Genomic DNA, 26,289 nt, shown 5'->3' with positions numbered 1-26,289 from the left:
CACCAGGTAAGTATATCACAATGACACATAGTATCACACACACCAGGTAAGTATATCACATTGCACATGGTATCACAAACACCAGGTAAGTATATCACACTGACACATGGTATCACAAACACCAGGTAAGTATATCACACTGACACATGGTATCACAAACACCAGGTAAGTATACCACACTGACACTTAGTATCACACACACACCAGGTAAGTATATCACACAGACACATAGTATCACACACACCAGGTAAGTATATCACACAGACACATAGTATCACACACACCAGGTAAGTATATCACACTGACACATGGTATCACACACACCAGGTAAGTATATCACACTGACACATAGTATCACACACACACACGAGGTAAGTATATCACACTGACACATAGTATCACACACACACGAGGTAAGTATATCACACTGACACTTAGTATCACAAACACCAGGTAAGTATATCACATTGACACAATGGCCTCTATTTATGAAAGGTCTTGCGGACCTGATCTGACAGTGCGGATCAGGTCCGCAAAACCTCGCTGAATGCGGAGAGCAATACGCTCTCCGTATTCAGCATTGCACCAGCAGCTCACAAGAGCTGCTGGTGCAACGCCGCCCCCTGCTGACTCGCGGCCAATCGGCCGCCAGCAGGGAGGTGTCATTCAACTCGATCGTATTCTGAAGACTTGCCAGAAACACGGGCCATCAAGCTCCATTCAGAGCTTGATAGATAGGCCCCAATGTATCACAAACACCAGATAAGTATATCACACTGACACTTAATATCAGAAACACCAGTTAAGGGTGCCACTCTGACTCATACTATCACACACACACTGGGCCAACCAGTATCACACACCATGTACAGAGGGGTTCTTAAATTAAGCATGTCATCAATCTGCAGCCCAAGTGTCATTTAGCATTGTTACTATTAGCACCTGACACAATGCATAGAGCAGAAAAAAGTTTACACATTTGCTAAGCTCTGTACTGTGTATTAAAAGAAAAGACTGTGTAATATACTGACACACCATGCCGGTATCATTGTGCCCCTCATCACACACAGTCAAGCGCTGATGACCTCAGTTTCACTGTCGGTTAATCCTGAGTCAAAGACAAAAATACAAATTTGAATTCCCACTCACCAGGGATCCGGTGAGATAGCGACAGCTGACAGGTTCCAAACTTCCTGTTATGGTCATGTGAATCACGGAACATCAAATGGGAAAAACTAGAAAATATTAACGCAAGCGTGGAAGGTTCACTCGTGGCTCTGGCTGAACATTCACTTAACATATTTTGGTGTGTAATATGAAACAGTGACATAAATATATCTGAGATATGAAGGCAAATCAATCTGCTCAACACATAATATTGTCCCTTGCACCCTGGCTGGTGGACCCACGCACCCGCATCTTAGTCTCATCTCTCTGGCTTGTCCGCTGACTGTCGTCCACTGATCGGCAGCCTTTGCAGAGTTAGGGTGTGCTGTGTGTCCTCCTGCTGGCGTATGTGAGAAGGATGGTGCACTGCTCCAGTATGAGCGGCAACTCGGGGTGGTCATGTGATGGTGACGTTGCATGCAGACATCCCTGCCTGGCTGCGCGATCGCGAGATAGATCAGATTCAAAGGAGGAGGAGTGACACATATTACTGATCGCGCTAGGCGCTAGCTAAGCTGCAGCCTGGTACTGCTACTTGCCGGGACAGTCCGGGACATTTAAATAGCTGGGAATGGGTCCCAAATTCCGGGACTGTCCTGGCAGAAACGGGACAGTTGGCAAGTATGTACTTACTGGCCTTCCTCTTTCCCACCTCTCCCCCCTTCAATCGATCCTAAATGCCTCTGCCAGGCTTATCCACCTTTCCCGTCGCTCTGTATCTGCTGCACCTCTCTGCGAGTCCCTTCATTGGCTCCCCATTCACAGCAGAATTAAATTCCAAATTCTCACCCTTGCATACAAAGCGCTCACCAACACCGCTCCCCACTACCTATCCTCTCTAATCAACAAGTATACTCCAGCCCGTCCACTAAGATCCACCAATGACCTGCTCCTTGCATCTGCGACTATCACCTCTTTCCATGCTAGACTGCAGGACTTCTGTCGTGCAGCACCTACCCTCTGGAACACTCTCCCTCGTGCTGTCAGGCTTTGCCCTAATCTTTCTTCCTTTAAATGCTCCCTGAAGACTTTTTTTGTTCAGAGAAGCCTACCACCCAACTCAATAATATTTATCTTACCTAACAACATTTCCCTCATCTAACTCTGCATTAACATCTTTCTCAATCTTTCAGTCCTCACCTCCCGTTTCTCAACCCCCTACCCTTATAGATTATAAGTTCCCACAGGGATAGGGGAATAGGGCCCTCATTTCCTCCTGTATGTGTTTGTACATTTTGTCCTGTCTCTTACAAGTTTTATCTCATTGTTTTATTTAAATGAACTGTATCCATGAACAGCGCTGCAGAATATGTTGGCGCTTCATAAATAAAGTATAATAATAATAATAATATATATATGTGTGTGTGTGTGTATGTATGTATGTATATATATATATATATATATATATATATATATATATATATATATATATATATATATATATATATATATATATATATATATAAATATATATATATTAAAGGACCTGAAACCCACACTTTATCTTTCATGATTCAGATACAGTGTAAAAAAATAAAAAATATATTTTCAATGCATGTTAAATGTTATTATTGACTTTGTTCTTTTGGTATCCTTTGTTAAAAAGTAGGTTTGTAGGCTTAGGAGCTTGTAATAGATAGCAGCAGCATTGCACAAACTGCTATGTGGTGCTACAAGACACATGCACGCTCCCTACATAGGTACGTTTTTTTTTAAAAAAAAAGACTGTATAGTCTATCTGATTTTTTTATTAATGGAATAATTAAACAGTAATGTCTGAGACACGGCAGAACATCAATTTAACTATTATTCCTCATACAATTTTCTTGAGGAGTATTCCTTTTCCAGTGTTCAACGATCAATTGTTACAAATGTTATAAATATGTATTTAAATCAAGCATTTATGGCAATGGACAGTTGTAAGAAAGGATGTTTAGGCATTGTTGAAGAAGAAACTATTATTTTATTTGCGATAAAGTCAGTTTCAGATTCATAAGCCATATTTCGAGAACAGCGTGTTCTTTCCCATCCTATATCTATATTGTTTATAAAGCAATTGTAACCCTCCATCTTAATAATGTAACTTCCTGTCTAAAAGCCACGCCCACTTTGCTGTATGATTGGTATTAGGGTTTGTCATTCAGTTGTATTAACGAATGATTTGTCAAAATTGAGACCAGTATTCCGGTTTCCCATTGGCTGTGCTGGTTATTGGCTTCTGCTGATTGGCTCCGTCTGTCTGGTAATACCGGCTTGGTAGTAGCTCTTTTTGCGGCTGCGTGGAATTAAGCGTGTGACCGAAAGAACACCGGCGCCATGAATATACGGAATGCACGGGTAACCGGGACCGGTGGTTATGACAGGGAGGGGCTTGACAATTATTGTAATAGTGAAGGCAAATGTTTTAAAACTCCTGTCCTCCCATAATGCTCTAGTATGTATGTTACAGGAAAGTAGAGCTGTCCTCCCATAATGCTCTAGTATGTATGTTACAGGAGAGTAGAGCTGTCCTCCCATAATGCTCTAGTATGTATGTTACAGGAGAGTAGAGCTGTCCTCCCATAATGCTCTAGTATGTATGTTACAGGAGAGTAGAGCTGTCCTCCCATAATGCTCTAGTATGTATGTTACAGGAGAGTAGAGCTGTCCTCCCATAATGCTCTAGTATGTATGTTACAGGAGAGTAGAGCTGTCCTCCCATAATGCTCTAGTATGTATGTTACAGGAGAGTAGAACTGTCCTCCCATAATGCTCTAGTTATGTATGTTACAGGAGAGTAGAGCTGTCCTCCCATAATGCTCTAGTTATGTATGTTACAGGAGAGTAGAACTGTCCTCCCATAATGCTCTAGTTATGTATGTTACAGGAGAGTAGAACTGTCCTCCCATAATGCTCTAGTTATGTATGTTACAGGAGAGTAGAACTGTCCTCCCATAATGCTCTAGTTATGTATGTTACAGGAGAGTAGAACTGTCCTCCCATAATGCTCTAGTTATGTATGTTACAGGAGAGTAGAACTGTCCTCCCCATAATGCTCTAGTTATGTATGTTACAGGAGAGTAGAACTGTCCTCCCATAATGCTCTAGTTATGTATGTTACAGGAGAGTAGAACTGTCCTCCCATAATGCTCTAGTTATGTATGTTACAGGAGAGTAGAACTGTCCTCCCATAATGCTCTAGTTATGTATGTTACAGGAGAGTAGAACTGTCCTCCCATAATGCTCTAGTTATGTATGTTACAGGAGAGTAGAACTGTCCTCCCATAATGCTCTAGTTATGTATGTTACAGGAGAGTAGAACTGTCCTCCCATAATGCTCTAGTTATGTATGTTACAGGAGAGTAGAACTGTCCTCCCATAATGCTCTAGTTATGTATGTTACAGGAGAGTAGAACTGTCCTCCCATAATGCTCTAGTTATGTATGTTACAGGAGAGTAGAACTGTCCTCCCATAATGCTCTAGTTATGTATGTTACAGGAGAGTAGAGCTGTCCTCCCATAATGCTCTAGTATGTATGTTACAGGAGAGTAGAGATGTTTTCCCATAATGCTCTAGTATGTATGTTACAGGAGAGTAGAGCTGTCCTCCCATAATGCTCTAGTATGTATGTTACAGGAGAGTAGAGCTGTCCTCCCATAATGCTCTAGTATGTATGTTACAGGAGAGTAGAGCTGTCCTCCCATAATGCTCTAGTATGTATGTTACAGGAGAGTATATCTGTACTCCCACAATGCACTACTATGTTACAGGGGAGTAGTACTGTAAGAGAGTAGAGGCATCCTCTCCATAATGCACCAGTGTACTGTAAGAGAGTAAAGGCATCCTCTCCATAATGCACCAGTGTACTGTAAGAGAGTAGAGGCATCCTCTCCATAATGCACCAGTGTACTGTAAGAGAGTAAAGGCATCCTCTCCATAATGCACCAGTGTACTGTAAGAGAATAGAGGCATTCTCTCCATAATGCACCAGTGTACTGTAAGAGAGTAAAGGCATCCTCTCCATAATGCACCAGTGTACTGTAAGAGAGTAAAGGCATCCTCTCCATAATGCACCAGTGTACTATAAGAGAGTAAAGGCATCCTCTCCATAATGCACCAGTGTACTGTAAGAGAATAGAGGCATCCTCTCCATAACGCACCAGTGTACTGTAAGAGAGTAGAGGCATCCTCTCCATAATGCACCAGTGTACTGTAAGAGAGTAGAGGCATCCTCTCCATAATGCACCAGTGTACTGTAAGAGAGTAAAGGCATCCTCTCCATAATGCACCAGTGTACTGTAAGAGAGTAGAGGCATCCTCTCCATAATGCACCAGTGTACTGTAAGAGAGTAAAGGCATCCTCTCCATAATGCACCAGTGTACTGTAAGAGAGTAAAGGCATCCTCTCCATAATGCACCAGTGTACTGTAAGAGAGTAAAGGCATCCTCTCCATAATGCACCAGTGTACTGTAAGAGAGTAGAGGCATCCTCTCCATAATGCACCAGTGTACTGTAAGAGAGTAGAGGCATCCTCTCGATAATGCACCAGTGTACTGTAAGGGAGTAGAGGCATCTTCTCCATAATGCACCAGTGTACTGTAAGAGAATATAGAGACATCCTCTCCATAATGCACCAGTGTACTGTAAGAGAATATAGAGACATCCTCTCCATAATGCACCAGTGTACTGTAAGAGAATATAGAGGCATCCTCTCCATAATGCATCAGTGTACTGTAAGAGAATAGAGGCATCCTCTCCATAATGCATCAGTGTACTGTAAGAGAATAGAGGCATCCTCTCCATAATGCACCAGTGTACTGTAAGAGAATATAGAGGCATCCTCTCCATAATGCACCAGTGTACTGTAAGAGAATATAGAGGCATCCTCTCCATAATGCATCAGTGTACTATAAGAGAATATAGAGGCATCCTCTCCATAATGCATCAGTGTACTATAAGAGAATATAGAGGCATCCTCTCCATAATGCACCAGTGTACTGTAAGAGAGTAGAGGCATCCTCTCCATAATGCACCAGTGTACTGTAAGAGAATATAGAGGCATCCTCTCCATAATGCACCAGTGTACTGTAAGAGAGCAGAGGCATTCTCTCCATAATGCACCAGTGTACTGTAAGAGAATATAGAGGCATCCTCTCCATAATGCACCAGTGTACTGTAAGAGAGCAGAGGCATTCTCTCCATAATGCACCAGTGTACTGTAAGAGAATATAGAGGCATCCTCTCCATAATGCACCAGTGTACTGTAAGAGAGTAGAGGCATCCTCTCCATAATGCACCAGTGTACTGTAAGAGAATATAGAGGCATTCTCTCCATAATGCACCAGTGTACTGTAAGAGAATTTAGAGGCATCCTCTCCATAATGCACCAGTGTACTGTAAGAGAGCAGAGGCATTCTCTCCATAATGCACCAGTGTACTGTAAGAGAGTAGAGGCATCCTCTCCATAATGCACCAGTGTACTGTAAGAGAGTAGAGGCATCCTCTCCATAATGCACCAGTGTACTGTAAGAGAGTAGAGGCATCCTCTCCATAATGCACCAGTGTACTGTAAGAGAGTAGAGGCATCCTCTCCATAATGCACCAGTGTACTGTTAGAGAATATAGAGGCATTCTCTCCATAATGCATCAGTGTACTGTAAGAGAATATAGAGGCATCCTCTCCATAATGCACCAGTGTACTGTAAGAGAGTAGAGGCATCCTCTCCATAATGCACCAGTGTACTGTAAGAGAGTAGAGGCATCCTCTCCATAATGCACCAGTGTACTGTAAGAGAGTAGAGGCATCCTCTCCATAATGCACCAGTGTACTGTAAGAGGGTAGAGGCATCCTCTCCATAATGCACCAGTGTACTGTAAGAGGGTAGAGGCATCCTCTCCATAATGCACCAGTGTACTGTAAGAGGGTAGAGGCATCCTCTCCGTAATGCACCAGTGTACTGTAAGAGAGTAGAGGCATTCTCTCCATAATGCACCAGTGTACTGTAAGAGAGTAGAGGCATCCTCTCCATAATGCACCAGTGTACTGTTAGAGAATATAGAGGCATCCTCTCCATAATGCACCAGTGTACTGTAAGAGAGTAGAGGCATCCTCTCCATAATGCACCAGTGTACTGTAAGAGAGTAGAGGCATCCTCTCCATAATACACCAGTGTACTGTAAGAGGGTAGAGGCATCCTCTCCATAATGCACCAGTGTACTGTAAGAGAGTAGAGGCATCCTCTCCATAATGCACCAGTGGGATGTAAGAGAGTAGAGGCATCCTCTCCATAATGCACCAGTGTACTGTAAGAGAATAGAGGCATCCTCTCCATAATGCACCAGTGTACTGTAAGAGAGTAGAGGCATCCTCTTCATAATGCACCAGTGTACTGTTAGAGAATATAGAGGCATCCTCTCCATAATGCACCAGTGGGATGTAATAGGAGAGCTGTCCTTTCTACAAAAACAATATGTTGTAAGAGGGTAGCTTCCCCCCCCCTTTAATGCACCAATGTAGTCTGTAAAAGGATAGGTTACTGGATGACAATTTAGTTTCCTTACTAGTAAGTGCCAGTGTTCTGTCGATTTTGTTTCACCGTCTAAATGTGCTACCACGATATGCGCATAATTATGTAATCGCACTTCATGTATGTTTCAAAAGAATTGCGTGGAATGCGATTACGTAAATATAAGCATGCACACATTGTTTGGTAGCAAATTTGATGGCGGTTGAAAAAAGACTGAAGTCCATCGAGTTCAACCTATACAAATCTAAAATACTTACAAAAAGCTAGAATTAAAGGGACACTGAACACAAATTTTTCTTTCATGATTCAGATAGAGCATGACATTTTAACCCATTAGTGACCAGAGCACTTTTCCATTTTCTGTCCGTTTGGGACCAAGGCTATTTTTACATTTTTGCGGTGTTTGTGTTTAGCTGTAATTTTCTTCTTACTCATTTACTGTACCCACACATATTATATACCGTTTTTCTCGCCATTAAATGGACTTTCTAAAGATACCATTATTTTCATCATATCTTAATATTTACTATAAAAAAAATGATAAAATATGAGGAAAAATGGAAAAAAACACACTTTTTCTAACTTTGACCCCCAAAATCTGTTACATATCTAAAACCACCAAAAAACACCCATGCTAAATAGTTTCTAAATTTTGTCCTGAGTTTAGAAATACCCAATGTTTACATGTTCTTTGCTTTTTTTGCAAGTTATAGGGCCATAAATACAAGTAGCACTTTGCTATTTCCAAACCATTTTTTTCCAAAATTAGCGCTAGTTACATTAGAACACTGATATCTTTCAGGAATCCCTGAATATCCCTTGACATGTATATATTTTTTTTTTAGTAGACATCCCAAAGTATTGATCTAGGCCAATTTTGGTATATTTCATACCACCATTTCACCGCCAAATGCGATCAAATACAAAAAATTGTTCACTTTTTCACAAATTTTTTCACAAACTTTAGGTTTCTCACTGAAATCATTTACAAACAGCTTGTGCAATTATGGCATAAATGGTTGTAAATTCTTCTCTGGGATCCCCTTTGTTCAGAAATAGCACACATATATGGCTTTGGCGTTGCTTTTTGGTAATTAGAAGGCCGCTAAATGCCACTGCGCACCACAAGTGTATCATGCCCAGCAGTTAAGGGGTTAATTAGGGAGCTTTTAGGGAGCTTGTAGGGTTAATTTTAGCTGTAGTGTAGTAGACAACCCCAAGTATTGATCTAGGCACATTTTGGTATATTTCATGCCACCATTTCACCGCCAAATGCGATCAAATTAAAAAAAACGTAACATTTTTCACAATTTTAGGTTTCTCACTGAAATCATTTACAAACAGCTTGTGCAATTATGGCACAAATGGTTGTAAATGCTTGTCTGGGATCCCCTTTGTTCAGAAATAGCAGACATATATGACTTTGGCTTTGCAACAAGATTGGGATATTCTCCCTGGAAAGAAATGCTATATAGCACTCTCTGCCCAGACTGGGGTAGAGCCACTGATACCTTTTAAAATTTAACTTTTATTATTCACTTTAAAAAAATGGGTGAACACAAACAACTTAAAATGTCTCTATCTCTAAATAGCTGGTGTCAAAAGCTTCAGGTTATTACCAAATTATTCAAGTAACCGGTTGATTCCCAAATACTTTTATATATAGTTTTGTTAGATCAATCGGTATTCCCTTGTATTGGTCAAGTAAAATTGATAGGAGCTTAGTAATGGGTGTTTATTTCATTTGGATGTCTCATATATTTTTTGAGGCTTGTATTGGTGTAAAATTAGTTGGAATTAAGCCTGAGTGACAGTAGGGATTATCAACTTTTATTCACGTTTGTACATAGATTTCAGTTGTGGTTAAGTGTTTTAAAGATTTGCTTTTCTTGTTTGTGTTGGTGTACAGATGCCCTGGTTTGGGTATCCCTTATATTCAGAGTTTTTGTGTATATTCCAATTTTTATATACACTCTTAGATCATTAATTAAATAAAAACACTGGTATACAAGACTTCCTTGATACTGATAGTTTTCTTCCTAAGACCCACTGTTTACAATGTTTCTTTCTATAGTTACCCTTATTCTTATGGGTAGCTGGGCTATTGTATTTGTATATGTTTCATTCCTTCATAGGTACTCAACAATTGTTTTTAGTTATAATAGCAGTATCCACCTTGGGATTTTATTCCATTTCATGCTAATTTTGCTTTTTGTGTTGGGTGTATTACTCAGGTGGCTGTATAAATCCTATGAACATATAGTCCAGATTTGTTATATATCTTACTACTGGATAATACAATAATCGTGTATGTATATTGCATATGCTTATTCCAACATTCTTAGGCAATTTGTTAGATAATGCTGCCTGTCTGCATCTATTTCTTTGCTTGATACTATATGAGCCCCCCTGTTAACAATCTTATCTTGCTGTTACCATTGTTTGTGGGGTTGCTATGCTGCTATATTTTGTATTGTTACTTTTAAACCACACGTATTGTGTAATTGTGAAGTGTTATAATAAGTATACAATGTTGCAACACTCTAACTCTGGTTCCTTGCTAGGGACTCCGACATTGATTTTCCTTGTAATTAAGGTTCCACCTCTAAATTCGGTTACACTCTATGCTTATTTGACTGTACCTATTAATTATGCCACTGGGTGAGTCTTTCGGATTACCTACAACCCGGTACTATGTCTTCATAAATTATTATAATGATATTTGCGATAATATCCTAACTGCCGCTCTGCGCCGTTTACACTACAGCTAGGTTTGGCAGTCTGTCACTAATACAGAGTCTAGTTCGATTGAAATCCGTTGACAATCGATACTTCTATTTGGCTAAGTCCCTTATGGACACTAGTGGGGATGCACTTGGGTTAATTATTTAAATAAGGTTACCCATAAGTTATATTCAGGTTTTTATCGTAGTTTAACCATTAACCCCCAACATGCATTCACACACTGTCTGATATCTTCCCCATTACTTTTACAAATTTTCGCTATTTGAGATAGATTAATTTAAAATACACATATAACACACTAGTGGGACCCCATTGTCCCACGCAACCCCCCTTGTTGCGTGGGACAATGGGGTCCCACTAGTGTGTTATATGTGTATTTTAAATTAATCTATCTCAAATAGCGAAAATTTGTAAAAGTAATGGGGAAGATATCAGACAGTGTGTGAATGCATGTTGGGGGTTAATGGTTAAACTACGATAAAAACCTGAATATAACTTATGGGTAACCTTATTTAAATAATTAACCCAAGTGCATCCCCACTAGTGTCCATAAGGGACTTAGCCAAATAGAAGTATCGATTGTCAACGGATTTCAATCGAACTAGACTCTGTATTAGTGACAGACTGCCAAACCTAGCTGTAGTGTAAACGGCGCAGAGCGGCAGTTAGGATATTATCGCAAATATCATTATAATAATTTATGAAGACATAGTACCGGGTTGTAGGTAATCCGAAAGACTCACCCAGTGGCATAATTAATAGGTACAGTCAAATAAGCATAGAGTGTAACCGAATTTAGAGGTGGAACCTTAATTACAAGGAAAATCGATGTCGGAGTCCCTAGCAAGGAACCAGAGTTAGAGTGTTGCAACATTGTATACTTATTATAACACTTCACAATTACACAATACGTGTGGTTTAAAAGTAACAATACAAAATATAGCAGCATAGCAACCCCACAAACAATGGTAACAGCAAGATAAGATTGTTAACAGGGGGGCTCATATAGTATCAAGCAAAGAAATAGATGCAGACAGGCAGCATTATCTAACAAATTGCCTAAGAATGTTGGAATAAGCATATGCAATATACATACACGATTATTGTATTATCCAGTAGTAAGATATATAACAAATCTGGACTATATGTTCATAGGATTTATACAGCCACCTGAGTAATACACCCAACACAAAAAGCAAAATTAGCATGAAATGGAATAAAATCCCAAGGTGGATACTGCTATTATAACTAAAAACAATTGTTGAGTACCTATGAAGGAATGAAACATATACAAATACAATAGCCCAGCTACCCATAAGAATAAGGGTAACTATAGAAAGAAACATTGTAAACAGTGGGTCTTAGGAAGAAAACTATCAGTATCAAGGAAGTCTTGTATACCAGTGTTTTTATTTAATTAACCTTTTAAAGCCGTTATGCCGTTCCATTCCGTCATAATTAGACTGGGCTTTAAAGCCGTTATGACGGAATGGAACGTCATAACTAACGGCTGTCCTGAAGCCTTCTGTGCTTCAGGGATTTAATCGCGGTCTGGAGGGCGTTCCTAGGATTGTAGGGACGCCCCCCAGATGCGATCCAATAATTGAAATCTCGCGATCGTATGCACGATCGCGTAGTTTCAATTTGTCTACATCGGAACAGTTGTTCCGATGTAGGCACTTTAACCCTGTCACGAAAGGGTTAATGATCTAAGAGTGTATATAAAAAATTGGAATATACACAAAAACTCCGAATATAAGGGATACCCAAACCAGGGCATCTGTACACCAACACAACCAAGAAAAGCAAATCTTTAAAACACTTAACCACAACTGAAATCTATGTACAAACGTGAATAAAAGTTGATAATCCCTACTGTCACTCAGGCTTAATTCCAACTAATTTTACACCAATACAAGCCTCAAAAAATATGAGACATCCAAATGAAATAAACACCCATTACTAAGCTCCAATCAATTTTACTTGACCAATACAAGGGAATACCGATTGATCTAACAAAACTATATATAAAAGTATTTGGGAATCAACCGGTTACTTGAATAATTTGGTAATAACCTGAAGCTTTTGACACCAGCTATTTAGAGATAGAGACATTTTAATTTGTTTGTGTTCACCCATTTTTTTAAAGTGAATAATAAAAGTTAAATTTTAAAAGGTATCAGTGGCTCTACCCCAGTCTGGGCAGAGAGTGCTATATAGCATTTCTTTCCAGGGAGAATATCCCAATCTTGTTGCAAGTTCAGTATCAGATGCTAGCACCACTCCTCAAAGGAATATAAAATATAGATACTATAAACCAAATACAGTATCTTAAATAATTGAAACTAGTGAGGAGCTTGCCTATATAGTGCCCTTGTTATCCTTGTGTGTTGAATATATGACTTTGGCGTTGCTTTCTGGTAATTAGAAGGCCACTAAATCCTGTTGCGCCTCACACGTGTATTATGGCTAGCAGTGAAAGGGTTAATTAGGGAGTTTGTAGTGAGCTTGCAGGGTTAATTTTAGCTTTAGTGTAGAGATCAGCCTCCCATCTGACACATCCCACCCCCTGATCCCTCCCAAACAGCTCTCTTCCCTCCCCCACCCCACAATTGTCCCCGCCATCTTAAGTACTGGCAGAAAGTCTGCCAGTACTAAAATAAAAGGGTTTTTAAAAAAAAAATGAATTTTTTTTTTAGCATATTTACATATGCTACTGTGTAGGATCCCCCCCTTAGCCCCCAACCTCCCTGATCCCCCCCTAAAACCGCTCTCTAACCCTCCCCTCTGCCTTATTGGGGGCCATCTTGGGTACTGGCAGCTGTCTGCCAGTACCCAGTTTACAATAAAAAGTGCTTTTTTTTTTGTTTTTTCTGTAGTGTAGCTTCCCCCCCCCCCCCCCCACAGACAAACCCCCACCACCTTGCTGATTGTTTTAATTTTCATTTATTATATATTTTTTATTTCCCCATTTTCTGCAGTGTAGCGGTTCCCACCCGCTCCCTCCCCGTGCACGCGCGCGCCCGCCCGTGCGCGCCCCCAGCCACCCCCCGCCCACGATCCCGCCCCCCTTCACATCCACAGGGCCATCGATGGCCGCCACCCGCCTCCCGGTCCGGCTCCCACCCACCAACACATGGAGCAACCGATCTCCGGTGCAGAGAGGGCCACAGAGTGGCTCTCTCTGCACCGGATGACTTAAAAAGGTTATTGCAGGATGCCTCCATATCGAGGCATCACTGCAATAACCGGAAAGCAGCTGGAAGCGAGCAGGATCGCTTCCAGCTGCTTTCCACACTGAGGACGTGCAGGGTACGTTCTCAGGCATTAACTGCCTTTTTTCTGAGGACGTACCCTGCACGTCCTCAGTCGTTAAGGGGTTAAGCAACTTTCTAATTTACTCCTATTATCAATTTTTCTTTGTTCTCTTGTTATCTTTATTTTAAAAGCAGTACATCCAATGCCCTGGGTGTAGCAAAAAGGATAAATAGGCATGTAAAACAAGCACACTCCAAGGGAACTTCAAACATATAATAGAAGTAAATTGGAAATGTATTTTAAAATTGTATTCTCTATCTGAATGAGAGAAAAAATTTGGGTTACATGTCCCTTTAAGGGACATTGTTAAAATATATATATTTTTTGCCTGAAAAATTAAGTAAAAGCTTTCTAAATTGAAATAAATATTGCAGTATTAATATTGTGACAACTGCCTCTGCATTGGTTTGTCCTCCCCCACTAGTAAACCAAGTATGACAAGGAAACATACATTTATTCAGCACAGGAGCACCTTGAAATGCCCACTTTTTGACGAGATAAGCAAAACAGTTGACTAAATTGTCCCTTTTATTTATCATATGGGTTGACAAATTTATTTCACAATTCGGTACCAACAATAACATTGAGCGACCAGTTGCACACTTTTTGTTGTTTCTATATAGATTTATGTGAAATAAAAAAAAGTAAGGGATATTAAAATAAAAAAAAAACTTCTAATATGATTATTAAACTATTTAAAAATATCAAAAACAAAACACAAACTGTATGTATAGCAAAAAAGTACAGGTCCACAGCACTGTATAAGCAAAAATGTATTGGAGCATACAGACAGGACAAAATTGCAACGTCTCGGGCTCACACTCCCATAATCATGCCTGATTAATTATGGCATGATTAAGGGCGTGTGAGCCCGAAACGTTGCAATTTTGTCCTTTCTGTATGCTCCAATAAATTTTTGCTTATAGTGCTGTGGACCTGTACTTTTTTGCTGTATTTTCTGGGGGCTGAAGCCGTGGCCCTAGTCCAGCGTGCACTGCCAGTTGGGAGATTCCAGGTGCTGAGCTATGTGTACTATACACTTTATATGATTTCCCTCAGAGTGTAATGTATGAGTTTTGAGGTTTACTTCTGAACTTTGAGAGCTATACTTGTGAGAGGGTTTTTATTAACAAAGAAGTGCTTGTAAGAAAGGAAGTAACTAAATAGTTTTTTTTTTTTTTTGCTTATTTACAAACTGAGCTGCATTTTTTTTATTGTAGAGATCTAAGAATAAAAATGTAATTTTAGAAAATAGTGCCATCTTGTGGTAGAACGTTGGTCATTAATATAGTTTCCTGATATGTTTGTATTCCTGCAGCCCGAGGACCTTATGAATATGCAGCACTGCAATCTGCTGTGTCTGCCTGAGAACTATCAGATGAAGTATTACTTTTACCATGGGCTGTCTTGGCCGCAGGTACGTACCAGTCTGAACAACATGCCATTGGTGAACAATGAGATCCGTGCTCAATTTTTGTTTTAAAAGAGAAAACTTCCATTTTCAAACATTAGCAAAGTTTTTAAAGTATATATGCACATGAGGAGATAAGTGTTTCAATTTACTTCGCTAGTCGTTTACTTACGTCTCATGTCAGACCTCACAACTTTCCCGGTTTGAGAGGGACAGTCCCTAATTCTGAGTTTTGTCCCTCTGTGACAGCCATATGTTGCTATTTGCTGAAATTTCTTTAGACCCGCCCAGATACTCCCACAAGCCACGCCTACTGACCACCCAGACATGCTCCTAATTCCACACATGACCATGCCCACTTCTGACAGCCCCACCCACAAAACTGTAGCAGTCCTCTTAACCTCTCAAGTCCCTAACACCTAGCCAAAAATGTGGTGAGTTATGTTACTTATATCATTATTATTTATATGCATCACAAATTAATGATTGCATTGCAAAAATATCTGTAGCAAAAAAAATTAAAACTCATAGCTTGAATTATGTATCTGGAGCAAAGATTAGCCAGAAAATAATTTGTACATGTATTTTTAAAAATATTAGTTGTTTAATTGATTATTATTGATTAGTTGTTGCAGCTCTAATAACAGTGTTGATTGTGTAAAGCTGGGAAACGGTAAGTAAAGGTGTAATCTATCTTTTTTTAAACAATACAAAAATACAACATGGTCATCTGTCTTAAATGAAATACTGGGTGCTCGTTGACAATGACTTGCATCATCTATGTGATTAATCCCTGCTAAGGGGTTAAACCTATAAAGTGACCCCCAGGGCTGTTGGGAGCTAGCTGAACACATCCAGGGAGTCGCTGACAAGGGGCATGTGTGTAGCCACCAATCGGCAGCTAGCTCTCTGTAGTGCATTGCTGCTTCTGAGCCTGCCTCTTTCCCTTTCAACAAAGGATGACAAGAGAACAAAGTAATTTGATAATAGAAGAAAATTGAAGAGTGTCTTAAAACAGCATTGCCGTGTCTGAATCATGAGTTTAATTTTGACTTTCCTATCCCTTTAAATAGATGGAGATCGTATGATTTCTATTGTGCATAGGGACACTACTGATGTATTCATTCAAACAATTTATTCTTCATTTGCATTTTTCATTCTGATATGATTTGCCTTTATTATTTTACAACTGAACATGTCATTTACAGTCTTAATGAGATACTGTATTTCCCTGCAGCTCTCTTATATTGCAGAAGATGAAAACGGGAAAATTGTCGGTTATGTATTAGCAAAAATGTAAGTAAAAAATATTGCAGCTTTGTTTAACCCCTTCCCGCCGTTAGGACGTTCCATGCCGCCTTATCTGCGCTGGGCTTTATCGCCGTTAGGACGGCATGAAATATCCTATTCGTTTGGCTGTCCTGAAGCCACAGCTGCTTGCTAAATGGGATCACGGGTTGGAGGGTGTGCCTAGCGTCATTTAAAAAATCAAGTGGTTTGTTGGTTCTGTCTCTAGTTCAAAAAGTAGTACAAAAGCTGTTGATGGGTCATCCATGCCTAGGCAGCTGAGCACTGTTACAGGGTACCATAGAGTCGATTTATAAAACACTTAAAGGGACATTATACACTAGATTTTTCTTTGCATAAATGTTTTGTAGATTATCCATTTATATAGCCTATACAGGTGGGGTTTTTTTTGTTTTTAATGTATAGTTTTGCTGATTTTCAGACTTCTGACCAAGCCCCAACGTATTAGAAGTATACTGATGTATACCTACTCCAGCTTGCTCCTGTTTATGTAAAGGGTCTTTTCATATGCAGGGGGAGGGGGGGGGAGTGCCTATTTTTGCTATAACTTTTTCAACAGAGCTAAACTGGAAGCTCCTAAGGTTTTTTTTTTTTTTTTTTTTTTTTTTTTTTTTTTTTAAAAACAGTTTTATACTGTGCATATTCTTTATAGTAGTGTCTATTACATGCAGTTATATGAAAAATTGGTGTATACTGTCCCTTTAAATTCTAGAGGGGAAAAAGTTAGATTTTCCAAATTACACTTAAAAAAAAAATGCCCTAAAAATGTATTGTCTGTGATTGCAGGGAGGAAGACCCAGATGACGTTCCACATGGACATATCACCTCTTTGGTAACACATTTGCCATTTATGAAATTTTTGTTATAACATTAAATAAGGCTTTGTTCATCTATCTAATCTCATGATCTCATTTGGGGTATGGATTATGGATAAACCAGTGCCCCTATTCTGTAATAAAAAAAAAAGGAAACATTGCTCTTATGCTCTCATACAGGCTGTGAAACGGTCGCACAGGCGACTGGGGCTGGCGCAGAAACTGATGGACCAAGCTTCCAGAGCCATGATTGAGAACTTCAATGCAAAATACGTCTCCTTGCACGTGCGGAAGAGGTGCGTGCCAGGTTCCTTAAACTCCTCACCTGAGAACATAGCAAACTGAACCTCTGCAAAAATCTCTCTCAATGGGACATGAAAGTCATAATTACATTTTCATGGGTCAGATAGAGCAGTGTTTTGCAACCTTTTTTTTTGCCGTGGCACACTTTTTTACATTAAAAAATCCTGTGGCACACCACCATCCCAAAACTTTACAAATCACACATTGTAGCCTAATACAGGATATATAATACAGTATGTATATATGTGTGTGTGTATGTGTATGTATGTGTGTGTATATATATATGTATGTATGTATGTATGTATGTATGTATATACACACTGTACTGTGCTGTCATGCCATGCCTCCTACAAACTATGCATGACATATTGACATTCATTCACAAACAATCATAATGATTGTCTGTGAATGAATGTCAATGTCATGGTTGTAAATGACGACTGATGAGCCTGTCACATACCTCCCAATATTTCAAAATTTTAAAGAGGGACACCCCCGCACTGTTGTCAGTCTGCCGCGGCACACCTGAGGATCTCTCACGGCACACTGGTTGAAAAACACTGAGATAGAGCACATCATTAAAAAAAATCTTATCAATTTTACATCTTTCTATCTATAGTTGTAACTTTGCCGCATTACATAGAGCATACTGAGGTAGGCTCAGGAGTGTGCATGTGTCAGTATTGCTGTTTTGTTTTCAACAAGGTGCTATATACAGTATGTGTATGTAGCGGGTAAAGTCAGATATTGGGTAATGCTAGGATTACCCAAGGGGCTGTGGGTAAAGCCCTATGTAAGATCATAAATCCCCTCAGACTGATCGAGTCACTGCATATATATCAAATATATATGATGCACTGTAATTTCCCCATCTTCACTATCTTTTTTGCCTCTGCCTGGGGGGTTCAAGGGGGGGAAGCAGTAACTTTTCTCCCGACTAGTAAAGTTACATTTTATTATAATATAATCTTGTTGCAAACATAACTGCCATACCGTTCTTATGCTCTATGGAGAGGAGCTAAGTTTCAACTAAAGAACACAGATGGTAAGAGGTATATTTGATAATAGAAGTACTTTAGTAATTTTATTTTTTTATCTTGATGTTATGTTCTATCTAAACCATGAAACTTTAATTTTGACTTTTTTGCGATTAGGATACACTGGGGTTCCCATAGACCTATATAGGCGCAAAATGTACGTAAAAGGAAAATATGGCAGCTAATGTATTCAGTTGCTTTTTCACTTAAAGGGACACTGAACCCAATTTTTTTCTTTCGTGATTCAGATAGAGCATGCAATTTTAAGCAACTTTCTAATTTACTCTTATCAATTTTTCTTTGTTCACTTGGTATCTTTATTTGAAAAAGAAGGCATCTAAGCTTTTGTTTTTGGTTCAGTACTCTGGACAGCACTTTTTTATTGGTGGATGAATTTATCCACCAATCAGCAAGAATAACCCAGGTTATTCACCAAAAATGGACCGGCATCTAAACTTACATTCTTGCTTTTCAAATAAAGAAACCAAGAGAATGAAGAACATTTGATAATAGGAGTAAATTAGAAAGTTGCTTAAAATTGCCTGCTATATCTGAATCATGAAAGGAAAAAAAGTGGGTTCATTGTCCCTTTAACCAATTAAATCCATTACTAATGTGCAGTTTACAGTTTTATGTAATTTTAAAAATATTCAAACACCTGATTATTGTTGTTAGTTGTGTACAGGTTTCATGGTATTAATAAATATTAAACTATTGTTTATTAAAGTGACATGAATCCCACATCGTTGTTCATTCATGATTTAGAAAGATCATGCGATTTTTAAATAACTTTCCAATTCACTTCTATTATATACGTTGCTTCGTTCTCTTGATCCTTTGTTGAAAAACATGTCTAAATAGGCTCAGTAGCTGCTGATTGGTGGCTGCACATAGATGCCTCGTGTGATTGGCTCACCCATGTGCATCGCTATTTCTTCAACATAAGATATCTAAAGAATGAATCAAATGATGTTTAAAATTGTATTCACTATCTGCATCGTGAAAGAACATTTTTGGGTTTCGGGCCCCTTTAACATGAAAACTGAGCACGCATACAGTCATTTAAGTGCAAAAAATATCATATTGGGTAATACTTGTCTGAAAAGGGTTTTATACTGGTATAGAATACTGTTAGCAAGGGTTCGCGGTGCATATTTTTCCAGTGTGAAATGAGAGAAAAATAAGAGAGCCATCCAAAAAGCTGTTTTCTTAGGGATTTCAATAGCTTTGAATGTGAAATGTAAATCACTTTGCACTTTTTAATGTGCAAGAGTTTATTATCAGACATATATTGATCATCACATCTGCACTGCTTTTATGTACAATATGACATTTAATCATTGTTTCTTTTAATCTAGCAACCGAGCTGCTTTGCATTTATATTCCAACACTTTAAACTTCCAGTAAGTATGTTTTGTTACTATGTTGCGAGCTCTAATTTAATTATTATATTTGTTTAAATAGAATGGTCCAAATTAATGTTGCTGGCTTTTTGTGTGTTTAAGACAGGGGTTAACAGTCATACAATTTTGGAGGAATATATATATATATATATATTATGCGCCAACATATTCCGCAGCGCTGTCTATGGATACAATTCATTTAAATAAAACAATACAAGACTTGAAGAGACAGGACAAAATTTACAAACGCATACAGGAGGGATTGAGGGCCCTATTCCCGTGGGAATTTACAATCTAGAATATATATAAAAAAAAAATTTTTTTTTTTTTTAAAGGAATGTTAAAACTTTTTTTTCTTTTATACAAATGGGCAAGCAGCACTAAAACAAGTTTATGATGTTTGTGCACAAATCATCCACAGGAATTTTCAGTTGGATTGCTGTGAGAGAAACCGCAAAATCCGACGTACGTTTCGGCCTATTGTGGGCCTCGTCACAATAGGCCGAAACGTACGTCTGGGGTTTTACTGTTTCTCTCGTACAGAGAGGGATTGCTTGGTATTTCGGGGCTGGACTGTACTGTGAAGTCAGGATCAGACTGATATGCTACAGGAAAGTTCTTGTCTGGGAAAGGCACATGTTGAGCAAAAAGAGGCTGCATCTAGGGTGGTAACTAGCCATAGAACAAGCGATTTATGCTGTTCGTTCCCAGGTTGAGCGCTTCTCTGTTTTTATTTATGCAAATTATGACCCTGAGGGAAGTCTCCCTAAGGGATATGGCTGCACCTCCCTGACGAGGCCCACAATAGGCCGAAACGTACGTCTGGGGTTTGGTTGTTTCTCTCGTTCAGAGAGGGATTGCCTGGTATTTCGGTGCTGGACTGTACTGTAAATTCAGGATCAGACTGATATGCTTCAGGAAAGTTCTTCTCTCTGAAAGGCACATGTTGAGCAAAAAGAGGCTGCTTCTTGGGTGGTAACTAGCCATAGAACAAGCTATTATGCTATTGTTCGTTCCCAGGTTTAGCGCTTCTCTGTTTTTATTTAGGTGGAAACTTTCCACCTGGAAAGTGTGTTTAGGCTAGCAGCAAATTATTAGTGTTTTTTTTTTGTTTTTTTTTTTTTTATTATTATTTCTGTATTGTGTGGCAAATATAATGCGTAAAACTATAAACCGGATGTCTTGTAATTCCGCTTCACAGGATCAGTGAGGTGGAGCCCAAATATTATGCTGATGGCGAAGATGCTTATGCGATGAAACGTGACCTTACCCAGATGGCTGATGATGTATGTATTCTGCTAAGTGTAAAACAATAAAATCCCTTAGAATAAAGTCTTTCTCTGACCAAACTCTGTATCTTACACAAACATTATAATGAAGCTGTGAATGAATTGTAAACTTTTGTTTTTTAACAAACTGTAGAACTTGATAGACGCACGCAAATGTTATTAAGCGGAGATGTTCATATGACATAAAATCGGGATCTGCGGCACAAATAATCGTGATAGCTTGTAAGATAGGGCAGTTGGTTCAAATCCTGCTTAAGAAGTGATGATTTTTTTTTTAGGTTTAGGATATTTAAGATGTGTATATGTTGAATAATAATAATTTATTTGTAAATTCCATAGCACTAGGTGAGTTATCAGCCTACCTAAATTTACTCTTCAATGAAAGATACCATGACAACAAAGCAAATTTGATAGTAGAAGTAAACCGGAAATTAGAAACTTGTTTATAATTGCATGTTCTATTTGTTTTGTGAAAGTTTAATTTTGGCTTTTTTTTTTTTTTTTTATGCCACAAAATTAATTTTATGGCCCTTGATGGGACATAAAAAACTAAAATTGTCTCATTATTCAGAGCATAAAATTGTAATTAAAAAAAAAAAACAAAAACACAAAAAAAAACCACACCTTACAATTTGCTTTGTTTTCTTGGTATCCTTTATTAAAAAGCGTACCTCGGTGGCCTCAGGAGCAGCAATGCACTATCGGTAGCTCGCTGCTGTTTGGTAGGTGCACATATGTCTTATCATTGGCTTACCTGTTCAACTAGATCCCAGTAGTGTATTGCTGGTTATTCAACAAAGCTTACCAAGAGAGTGAAGCACATATCACATTTGATAATAGATGTAAATTAGAAAGTTGATTAAAATTGTATCATGAAAGAAACATTTTTGGTTTCACGTTTCTTTAACAAGTGCATGCTAACTTAAAGGGACATGAAACCCCAAACTTTTCTTTTTTTCTTTTATGATTTAGGTAGAACATACAATTTTAAATAATTTTTCTGTTTAATTCTATTATCAAATTTGCTTCATTCTCTTGGTATCATTTGTTGAAGGAGCAGCAATGCACTTCTGGTTTCTAACTGAACACATGGGGGAGCCAATGACAATTGGTGTATGTGTGTATATATATATATATATGTATATATATGTATATATGTATATGTGTGTATATGTATGTATATATGTATATGTATATATGTGTATATATATATATATATGTATATATATGTATGTATGTATATATATGTATGTATATATATATATATATGTATATATATATGTGTGTGTGTATATATATATATATATATATATATATATATATATATATATATATATATATATATATATATATATATATATATATATATATATATGTGTGTGTGTATATATATATATATATATATCCACCAATCAGCAGCTAGAACCTAGGCTCTTTGCTGCTCTTGGGCTTACCTAGATAATCCTTTTAGCAAAGGATAACAAGAGAAGGAAGTAAATTAAATAAAAGTAAAATGGAAAGTTGTTAAAAATTGTGTTCTATATCTAAATCATGAGTGTCTAATTATGACTTTACTGTCCCTTTCTCTAAATTCTAAATGTAGAGATGACCATTATCTACAGTACAATTCTAGTTATTGCATAAAAACTGTTAGTAATTGTTACAATTAAAGGGATATGAAACCCACATTTTTTTTCTTTCACGATTCAGAGCATGCAATTATAAGCAACGTTCTAATTTTCAACTATTGTCAATTTTCTTCAATCTCTTGGTGTCTTTATTTGAAAAGGCAGGAATGTAAGCTTAGGAGCTTAGTCACCAATCGGCAAGCGTTACCCAGGTGCTGAACCAAAAATGGGCTGGCTCCTAAGCTTTACATTCCTACTTTTCAAATAAAGATACAAAAAGAATGAAGAAAATTTGATAATAGGAGTAAATTAGAAAGTTGCTTAAAATTGCCTGCTCTGATTCATGAAAGAAAATAATTGGGTTTCATTTACCTTTTAAAGGTGTTAAGTTTTTAGACATAAGTTTCTAATACACTTTGTAAAACCAAACAAATATAACTAAAAGCGCCAAACATATACGTATAAATTAAATGTATACAAAAGTGCAAAAACCATCAGCACAATTGAGAATCCAGATGGCAGTCTATAGAACCATATAAGAAAACCAGAGTTCACCAAAGAATGTGTACACTTTTTGGCATAGTGTTGGAACACCGGCGGCTTCCTCTTCCAAAGGGATCTTGTAGAAACGAGATCAGGACTGAAAAAACAAACGCGGGTAAAGGACGCCCCAATAGTGTGAAATCTTCACAGCAGAGCTGGAATGAGATACAAAATAAACATACTCACAATTTGGCTAGCACTACACAAGTGCAATACGAACAGGCTGGACAGTTGGAAGTCGGCCAGCAGACTTGTGCTCCACAGAAAGACTTGTCCGGTGCAATCAGGGATACATGCAGAGACTAGGTGTGGTATAGGTGGCTCAAATCAATCAATGCCTTGTATTCAGAGGCTCAGAACGATATATAATGATAAAAAACTGTATTTTTCTCTGATTTACGGTTTCATCTGGTGAGATCTCACTTAATGAAACGAGAAATCAGAGAAACGCTTTGTGCGACTTTCTATTTGTATTGATTTTACTGGTTTTATTAAAAATACCTGTTTTTATTATTATATATCGTTCTGAGCCTCTAAATACAAGGCATTGATTAGTTTGGGCCACCGATACCACACCTAGTCTCTGCATGTATCCCTGTTTGCACCAGACGAGTCTTGTCTGTCCAACCTGTTCTTATGGCACTTGTGTAGTGCTAGCCAAGTTGGTGAGTACATTTGTTTTGTATCTCTTTCCATCCCTGCTGTGAAGATTTCACACTTTTGGGGCGCCCTGTTCTCGCTTTAGATTTTTCTAGATACAGAACATTAAAATATGCATCTGATGTCTGCTTTTGTTGACTTACTTTTTTTGTAAAAGAAATATAAATGTTTATTTACTTTGACCTTTCATGAGAGCACAGAGCGACAATAATCGCATGTGACTGTAGCATAAAACTGAACAGTTGAACATATTTGGTTTTTTTCCACCCTATATTCTTCTACTAGCAAATAAGAAAACATCTGGAAGTTAAAGATAAGAGTCGCGCTCAGCCCCTGAGCTCTATAGAGAATAAATCAGACCATCGATCTGGGCATGTTGGCGAGTGCTGTCGAGATGAGAAATGCACAGGAAATGTAGTGAAACGTGATGCTACTGAGGATAGCGGTGACAGCAAAGATGTTAGCGAAGTCAGCGAGACAACAGAGAGCACAGACGTCAAGGACAGCTCCGAAGCGTCAGATTCCGCCTCTTAAAGTGAACTTTACATTTTCAGAAAATCCATAATTCATCATCTGCTTTAAATGACATCTCTTCTGTTCTTTGGGTCTTCATTGTTGTGGGCGTGTCAAAAAACAAACAATTTAAGCTTTTTCTTTTTTGTGGAAAGCATAACTTTTATCTACTATTCATTCATAAAGGTGTCCACTGATTTAAGCCAATGTAGAACAAAAAAAAACAATATAAAATGATCTAATGTGTTTTTTAATCATTTTTATTACTTCACTAGTGCAATACAACTAACATGACACCCAGATAACCACCCGCAACAGGTGGCCTGATGAGCAGATCTTGAGCAGGGCATGGCCAGTGATTAGTTGCTACGTTTGTAAACCCCTCCTCATAGGCTCACTGGCTGTTTTCTGCTTCGGACTTACAGTAGTTTATGAGCAGATTTTATTTTTTAAAACTGTTTCATGAACATATTTGTGCAATAGTAAAGTGCTCTACAAATTATAACAGCTAGCTACGTGTACTAACCATTTTCCAAAGTGATTATATTGTCAATCATCTAGCTCTTTATTCACACGCTTCTTACATTTTACTTAAGCACCAAGAAGCACTTGTCCAGTTTACAAAAAAACAATATTCCTCCTCCAGTATAACAGGAGGGGTTTTTTTTTTAGCAACATTCATTTTAAGAATTTCTTTGCATTGCTGCCAGGTCAAATATGAATCTCTCTTAACTAAGTTATTTTACCGAAGAAAAAAATAATTTTGCTTAATATTCTGTCCCCTACTGGAACTGGCCTATCGGGTCATTGTAAAACACATGCAGTAAAATTAACTGCAGCAGATTTTTGTAACCATAAATCAATAAAAAAATTAGTGTAAACAACTATCGCCTAAAATAGGGCTTGCCAGATCTGAGCCATGACTCTTAATTTTATTTCTTTTTAAAGACACGATGAGTCCACGGATCATCATCCTTACTTGTGGGATATTCACCTCCTGGTCAGCAGGAGGAGGCAAAGAGCACCACAGCAGAGCTGTTAAATAGCTCCTCCCTTCCCTCCCACCCCAGTCATTATGTTTGCCTACGTTAGTGATAGGAAGAGGTAAAGTGAGGTGTTAGATTAGATTCTTCAATCAAGAATTTTTTTATTTTTAAAGTAGTGCAAGATTGTGCTGCTTTGTTCTAGGGTGTAGCCGTAGTCCAGATCAGTCTCTTCAGTAGAGCTTTTGGTGGCTTTAAAGCACTGGTAACTGGTGGGACATAATTCTCACTGCGCCTCCCATATATTTATTCTGCCCTAATCCTGATAGCCTAAGCAATTGTTAACTCAGGCTTCATCATCTTCTACAGGGCTCTGGGAGGGAGAGAACCTCTTAAACCTGCTGGACTGTCTTGCTGTCGGACAGCATTCAGGTAAGTGCTGACTTTTTCTTTATTCTGGAGATTAACACACAGAAAAAAGACAGAGAAAAGTGGGCACTTTAAATGAAGGCATTCACATAAGGCTCAGGAGCTGGGATGCTTTATGTTGGGACATAACACTCTTTGTTAGAGAGTTTTTATTAGACCGCACAAGTACAGGAGCACTGGGGCTGGGAGATGAGCTGCATATTTGTTTTGGTGGTTGTTTGTAATAATG

The 26,289-nt window shown here is 38.4% G+C and overlaps 1 protein-coding gene across 1 annotated transcript; it reads left to right on the top strand.

The window, feature by feature from the left end:
• Nucleotides 1-3,397: 3,397 nt before the first annotated feature.
• NAA10 (N-alpha-acetyltransferase 10, NatA catalytic subunit) lies at nucleotides 3,398-24,885 on the top strand. Its single transcript, XM_053696194.1, has 8 exons — nucleotides 3,398-3,504; nucleotides 15,057-15,155; nucleotides 16,387-16,445; nucleotides 17,244-17,289; nucleotides 17,453-17,568; nucleotides 19,971-20,015; nucleotides 21,217-21,301; nucleotides 24,421-24,885. The coding sequence occupies exons 1-8, from the start codon at nucleotides 3,484-3,486 to the stop codon at nucleotides 24,667-24,669; spliced, it is 720 nt and encodes a 239-aa protein (XP_053552169.1). The 5' UTR covers nucleotides 3,398-3,483; the 3' UTR covers nucleotides 24,670-24,885.
• The last annotated feature ends 1,404 nt before the right edge of the window (nucleotides 24,886-26,289 follow it).

The sequence above is a fragment of the Bombina bombina genome, chromosome 12, assembly GCF_027579735.1.
Source record: "Bombina bombina isolate aBomBom1 chromosome 12, aBomBom1.pri, whole genome shotgun sequence".
In the NCBI taxonomy this organism is placed as follows: domain Eukaryota; kingdom Metazoa; phylum Chordata; class Amphibia; order Anura; family Bombinatoridae; genus Bombina; species Bombina bombina.
The sequence above is the reverse complement of the archived record's forward strand: the minus strand, read 5'-3'. Positions and strand labels throughout refer to the sequence as shown.